Source organism: Dromiciops gliroides, chromosome 3 (genome assembly GCF_019393635.1).
Source record: "Dromiciops gliroides isolate mDroGli1 chromosome 3, mDroGli1.pri, whole genome shotgun sequence".
Lineage (NCBI taxonomy): Eukaryota > Metazoa > Chordata > Mammalia > Microbiotheria > Microbiotheriidae > Dromiciops > Dromiciops gliroides.
Window position 1 is genome coordinate 15,979,563 of NC_057863.1, and position 7,684 is coordinate 15,987,246.

Here is a 7,684-nt window from a genome sequence, read left to right on the forward strand (position 1 = left end):
ATGATAGGCTGGCTCAGGGCAGGTGTTTGTTTATTCTGCAGCCTGTTTATGCCTACCCTGCATCCCTCTCTTACCTTTTGTATCACTCATTATTATGGTTTTTTGGTTCACATTTTTGTAAAAACACAGAAGAATTAGTGATATCTCCTTATCACTGTCAAGAAAGGAGTCATTCTATATACAGTAAACAATATTTTTCTCACTAAGCACAAAGATTGCTTTATTTGGATTACATGCTTCCCTGCCTTGTTAAACAGAGTATATTAAATGGATTCTAACCTTTTCTTGAAGACTGAGAATTAATATGTTTGTCAATGATTGTACTATGCTACTTACAAGTTATCAAGTCAGGTCAAGTCAACAAACATTTATTAAGTGCCTTCTGTGTACCAAAAACTGTGTTAGGTGCTGGGAATAATGAGGGAGAAAACATGCAAGTAACTATGTACGTGTATGGGAAGCACTGGGGGGAGGAGGGTAGAAGAGAAGAAATCATTACGAAAAGGCTTCTCACACAAGGCGAGGTTTAAGCTGCATCTTCAAAGAAACCAGGAGGTGGAGATAAGGAAGGAGAGGGGCCCATGCATGGGCAAGAGTCAGTGAAAAGGTGTGAGTTCAAGAGATGGCTTGTCACCTGGGCAAGGAAGGTCAGTGCTACTCGTGCGTAGGGGACTTGGAGCACAGTAAGGTTTAAGGATATTGGAAAGTGGAAAAGTAGAAAGAGGCTGGGCTGGGAAATTCTCTTAAAGAAAAAAAAAAGAAATAGAGGATATTATATCTGATCTTGGAGGTAATAGAGAACTTTTAAGGGAGGAGCAGATGTTTGCCCCTGTGTCATACGAAGCGAGACTCTTGTGTTTAGTTTCAGTTCTTAATGTTCATTTTATAACTTTTCTTCCTTATTCCCTGCTATGAGGATTTCAGCTACCAGCCAGACCCTTGCCTCCTCCTAATTTCCTGGTTCTAGCTTACCACAAGCTAGGAAAACAGATAACACAGGCTGTTAGACTCATGTGTAAAATATGGGAAAGCAGGCTCTGAGGTAGGGGAATGAGATGATTCTTTGAGTAAAACGCATGCACTTCAGGACATGGACTTTATAATTTCTCTGGTGACAACTCAGGGGACTTTGTGTTGTTCCCTTGTTTCCTGTTATTGGATGTATTCCAAGTGGCTGAAGTTGCCAAATAAGTGACTGCTGAACAAATGAGGTGTTGCTGTATATACACACATTTCATATTTTTAAAATTATTTTTTAAATTATGAAGGCATCATTTTATTATTTAGTTGGAAAGTTATTTCCTTTGGGCCTGACCCTGCATGTTCCCCTCTGTGAATATTTCCCATTCACTTCAGAAATGGGTTATATTTTTTAACAGTAAATGGAATGCCAAACTTGTGCCAAGGAAATCATTATTTTCTCTAGAGGTAAAAGGATTTCCTTGGCAAAAGGTTGAAGTTACATTTAGTTTTGGAAATGGGTTGCTTCCTGGTTCTACCCATTTTTTAAAATACCATGTTTTAAAGGCCCAGAAAAAAGTTTTAAACACTGAGTCTTTGTTTAAAAGCTACACACTAGTGATTGATATAAAAATGTTTCTAAAACATGTGAAAGATTTGTATAAAGTCTAGGCTGTAATGGCCACTATTTTCAAAAATAAAAGAGGAATGTGTTTGGCATCAGACTGGAAATATCATTTTGTCAAATCTAGCCTGGAACTATTTATCATAAGGTCTTAGATTTACCCACTGAAAGCCACCATCTAGTCCAACGCTTCATTTTATAGAGAAAGAAACTGAGACCAAGGACTTGAAGTAACTTATCCAAAGTCACATGTGTAAGTTGGAGGAGAGCTGGGCTTCATTAATATAGCTCCCATGATTATAGCTTTATAGAGTACTTTACATGCTTATTTCATTTGATTCCCAAAACAAGCCTCAAAGGCAGGTCCTATTATTTTACATGTGTAATAGGCTGTCTGAGACTTAGAGGTTAAGTGACTTACCTAGGTCATGTTTATTATTAGCATTGGAGATAGGAATCAAACCCAGGTCTTCTGACACCCAATTTAGTCCTCTTTCCATTATACTACATGGCCTCTCCCAATAGTGTGAGATAAAAGAGCTGGTAGATACTCTGTCTTCAAAGTATTCTAACTGTCTGTGGTGGATTCAAATCTACAGAGTCAAGTGCCTATTGGATCTCAAATTCCCCAACTGAACCGCTTGGCCATCCTTCTCATTTCTCAAGAAGATTCTAGAAAATCCAGAATATTAAATACACTCCCTGGATTTACTGAGGAATAACCGCAATTGAAAATGTTGGCTTCTTTCCAGTAGTAAATGTTTGTTGATTATCTGAAATAAGTTTAAATAGTTGCTACTCTTTTTGCTAATATTTGCCATAATTTGGAATGTTTTTTTTCTTAATTACTTGAAGTTTATTACTGTCAATTCATATGAAATATTGATCATTGTTTTTCTCCTAATAAGTCTAAGTGAATATAAATGATACTGATGCTGGAAAAAAAAAAACACAAAACCTTTATTTTTCCTTAAGGATATCCCTCCTTTCAGTGGCTAAACCATTTTCCAGTAATTTACTAAATCAGAATTTTCAGGAAATAAAACCATCTTCCTATATAAAAATCCATTTTTAGCTCTCTAAGCCAGATACTTATTAAAGCATCAATTTCTCACCACAATATGATTCAGATGACATTGTCAGGTGGTGCGGGGTCTCAGTGATTTGCTTTATGAGAGCCTTTGCTTACTCAGGGAAATCCCTCTCTGAAGCATCTTCTATTTTTGCCTTTCATAAGCCACTGATACTACTACCACTAATAGTAATAATAATAATACCAATAATAATAGTACTAATAATGATTTTTAAAATATACCTATCAATCATCATATAGCACTCTAAGCTTTGCATAGGACTTCAAATATATTATGTCTTTTGAGCATCACAATAACTGTGAGGTAGATGTTATTATCCTTATTTAAAGGTGAGAGAACTGAGGGTGAGAGCTTTAAGTGTCTTGCTGTTCTTCAGTTGGATTGGAATTTGGGGTTCAACACTACCCACTGTGCCATCTAGCTACCTTGATTAGTGCAAGACTATTTTACTTATAAATAACATCTGGGGCTTTGGTTAGTCTCATAGATGCCATGATAATTACTGTTGACATTTAATTAGCTCTTAGAAATTCCTTCACATTTCGATTCCTTTGAGACTGTGAACATGAGACATTTTGAAGTCTGCCACCAAGGTCAACCCCTGATGCCTCCCTATGATACGGGGGTGGCTCTGAGGTCTGGAGAGCTATTATTTCAAGGGAGCTTAAGTCCTATCAGCCAGATCCTATCAGGCTGAAAAAATTTCAAGGACAGGCTCAGCAATTGGCTAGATGTCTATAATCTAGACTCAGGTCAGAGAAGCTCACTGACAAAACAAGGTTGGTCCTTTCAGGAGACAAGTTGTTGTTGTTTTATCCCCCCTTGGCCACAACATTTCATGAGTATTTTCTACAGAGAAAGAAAGGAAAGGTGGTAATATTCACTAGTGAACAGCACCCCTGTAACCATGAAATCAGAGATCCCTGAAGCACTTGGGGCATTGAGGTCTGTTCTATATGGAAGATGTTGCTTTGCTTCCAAACTTAAATTTAGAAGTTTTTTGAATGGATAGATCAAACTATCCAAAGCAATGCAGCCTTTTTATTTTAAAGAAGACTCTCAAAAACGCATCTATTCCTAAGCAAGTTTTCTTGGGTGTGGACACATCACTGACAATAACTTTTGTTTTGTTTTGAAGGATCATAGGGACTTTGCAGAACTCCCCAGAGTTTGCAGAAGCCTTTAACTGCCGCAAGAATGATTACATGAATCCAGAAAAGAAGTGTCGGGTGTGGTGATTCTAGAAAGAAGTAACGAAGGCCGAGGACTGATAGACTTCACTGGACAGCAGAAGTCTGGAACTTTCTACAGGAAGGAAAAAAAAAAAACTGTGCACCAAACTCACTGTAATTGCAAGAAGGAGATTAACTAAGGAGGGGGAAATGCTTCAAGATTTTAGTTTCAGGTTAAGAAAAGTGACGACACAGCCAAAATCGGATGTGAGCTGCTCATGAAATGATGAAGGACCCTGTTTAATACCCACTAAACCTATCACAACTGTGTACATAATGCTTTACTCTGAAACACTGGTTTCCAGTTAATGTCTGTTTTTCACTTGGTCAACAGAATGAATATTCCCACTAGGGAACAGGGTTAATCGTCTATGAATGTAGATGGGTATTTTTAATTAAAGGGAGAAAGAAAATGTCAAAGAATATGGCAGGATAACAGCTGTCTAATGAGGACACATTAGTTGGAAATCAGAGAAATAGTCTCCACCCACCTCTTTAAATGTAAAATATTGTATTTTTCTTCCTGATTCAACAATGCCCTCACCTAAACTCCTTCTTAGGAGAGTGGGGATTTGGGGCTTGAAGTAATTTTGAAGAGAAGTTATTATTCCTGTAATCATTTTTTTTAAATTCCAAGGCAACTAATTTTCCACAATCATATTAAATTAAGAAAGGAAAATATTGAATAAGTTCCTCTCTTGGATTCCCCCAATGACAGATATTGAGAATCCCCAAGTTCTCTTGTAATTTTCTAAATAATTTCTTGTTCTCTCTAGACTTGGTCTTTTTAAAGGATTTGTAGTAATGTATAAATCATAATTTTTATATTTAATTATTAACTATGTATGAAAAAGTAAATGCTATATCTATATATACCTATATAGAGAGATGGATGTGATCACTGATCTGCAATTGGGGACTGGCATTTCAGGTGGAGATATGAAACATTCTTTACATTAAGGAAACATCTACAAACCAACATCTGTAAAGTATTGTATAGATTCAAATTTGTGACTTTTTTTTTTAATGACAATTCATATTTGCCAAAAAGCTTTAAGCCAGAACTTTGGGGTCAGATTTATTGTCAGATAGGTCTCCTGAGGCCTGACTGACATCTCTATTGTAGAAGCAATCAGAAATTTCCAAAAATCAATAGTAGATTTCTAGATCCATATTGCAATGAGCAAAGTTGCTTCTCTACAATTCCCTGTGGGAATGGAACCCCCTGGGGCATTGGGAGGCACAGCCTCCCTAGGGCAAATCTAGGCCTCAGCTGGAGCTCCTCCAATGGCAAGGTAATAAGCACATGCTGTTGCTAAGCTAGAGTCTTAAGGGTTCCCATAGCATGAGTAGGCACCAATGTTGCTGAAGGCATCAATGGAAGGGAAAGAGAGGAGGACAGGTCCTTTGGTGTGCTCACTCTGATTGGCTGATGGATTGATCATTCTGCATCATAGTGTCTTAGCTTGAGGGCTGGGAGAGATCTTAGAGGTCACCTCAAATCTGGCATTTGAAGAGAAAATCCAAGCCCCAGAAAAATGAAATGGCCTCTTCAATCTAGTGACTGCTAGACCCAGCCTTTGAACCTAGGACCTCTGACTCCAAATCAAGCAGGCCAGTCAGAAATGATGTGATAACTAATTAAAACCATTGCAGGCCGACTAAGCCAGTGGTGCTAATTAGCGCAGGCAGCCAATGACATGGGTAGAAACCTCAAAGGGGAGCAGTCTCCCCCTCTCACCTTTTTCCATGGCCTGTAACTATTTCTGGGACTCCCTATAAAGAAATCATTTCCTGCCTAAGGTCCTGATTTCATGTTATGTTTATTTTATCTTTCAATGTCACCTGATGAAAAAAAATTTTTTTATAATAAACAGAAATTGTGAGACTGATTCTCACCAAACTTCTGGTGCCAAAGCTGTCTTTTTTGAATCGGGGTATCTGAGGAAATTGGATGGAAAATATTTGAAGGTCTTAAATCACAAACATTAGCTCTGAGGTTTCTAACTGGGAGGAAGTTCTAGAATGAAAAGAATGTTCAACAGAAATGAAGTCAATTCTCATTTATCTGGTTTGTAAATAATTCAGGGTGGGGACAGCTAGGTGGCGCAGTGGATAGAGCACCGACCCTGGAATCAGGAGTACCTGAATTCAAATCCAGCCTCAGACACTTACACTTACTAGCTGTGTGACCCTGGGCAAGTCACTTAACCCCAATTGCCTCACTAAAAAAAAAAAAAAAATTCAGGGTATTCCACTTCTTTTCCTTGCCATTCGGATCAAATGATGCATATATGTACATGTGGACAGACAGTCTAGAATTTCACCACCAGGGGCAGCTAGTTGGTGTGTTGGATAGAGCATTGGCCCTGGATTCAGAAGGACCTGAGTTCAAATGCAGCCTCAGACACTTGACACTTACTAGCTGTGACCCTGAGCAAGTCACTTAACCCCAATTGCCTCACACACACACGAAAAATTTCACCACCAAAAAGGAGATGGACACCCCTCTCGCCCCTCCCCCCCCAGGTTGTAAAAATTCACCAATAAACGCAGACAATGAAACAGTAACTTATCTTAGAGACTTCTGAGGTCATGGAGGGCTTAAGTGATTTATCCATGGTCACATAGCCACTTGAACTTAGAACTTCCTGACTGTAAAACCTGCCCTCTATACACACAAAACTTAAATAAGAATTAGATTAACCATTTGTAATCCTCATCCCTTATATTTACAGCTCATAGAAAGTTCTCAGTAAGTCACACTTCTCTGACTTAAAATTTAGCTATGTCCTAGCAAAGTCTTTGTCTATTGGATGCCTGTAGCTAAGACCAAAAGCCCCTGGGGGGATGAATTCTTCCTGTGGCAGAACAGCTCCCACCCAAGCATCCAGGGTGGGAAATGTGGAGGGGATGAAAAATAACTGCTGAACCTTACCTTGCAAAGTGAGTATCCTTTAAGGCTTTAAGCAAATCAATATTCAGTGTCTACTGCCCCAACCTACTTTATATGGCAAGAATGTGGGGAAAGGGAATGGAAGAGAGGGGAGGAAGGATATAGACTTACCACCACCACCACCAACAGCCCCAAACTCTGAAGAATATCTTTAAACTGTTACAAATTACAAAGGACAAGCTAAACCCCAAAGAAAAGCTATGAGAAGACAGTCCCCCACCCCCACCCCCCCACTCCATGGAAGAGGTGGGGAATTCACAGCTGTGGAATTCTGCAGAGATTATATTTTCAATGTATTGATCAGTTTTGCTGATTTGCTTCCTTTTTCCCCCCTAAAATAAATTCTTTGTTATAGTGAATGGCTCTCTGAGAAGGAAAGGGGGAGGGGTACTGGAGGAAATATGGGTGACATAAAAATAAAAAAGTATCAATAAAAACATTTTTTCTTTCTGGTGAGGCAATTGGGGTTAAGTGACTTGCCCAGGGTCACACAGCTAGTTAAGTGTTAAGTGCCTGAGGCTGAATTTGAACTCAGGTCCTCCTGACTCCAGAGCCCAGTGCTCTATCCACTGCGCCACCTAGCTGCCCCCTCTTTTAGTTCTTAATAGAGGCCATGAATCACGATAAGAAGAGAAGGGCAAAAGTCAGGCAGAGTGTTCTGGGAAGAGATGATTTTTAAAAATGAAAGTCATCAAGCAAAGACTAGGGCAATTCCCTTTCCCTATCTTGCCACTGAAGATCCTTCCAGTTCATTGTGTGAAAAAAATGTCTCTCAACTCTAGAGGTGGAGCTAAGCCAGCAGTTTCTGAGCATTCCC

General features: G+C 39.0%; 1 protein-coding gene across 1 annotated transcript in view; it reads left to right on the forward strand.

Moving 5' to 3' along the window:
- MME (membrane metalloendopeptidase) overlaps positions 1-5,792 on the forward strand; it is a 112,806-nt gene extending 107,014 nt beyond the window's left edge. Inside the window, exon 23 of the mRNA XM_043994886.1 lies at positions 3,818-5,792. Coding sequence (XP_043850821.1) covers positions 3,818-3,917 — 100 coding nt within the window. The 3' untranslated portion in view covers positions 3,918-5,792. The remainder of the gene's footprint in view (positions 1-3,817) is intronic.
- Positions 5,793-7,684: the final 1,892 nt, after the last annotated feature.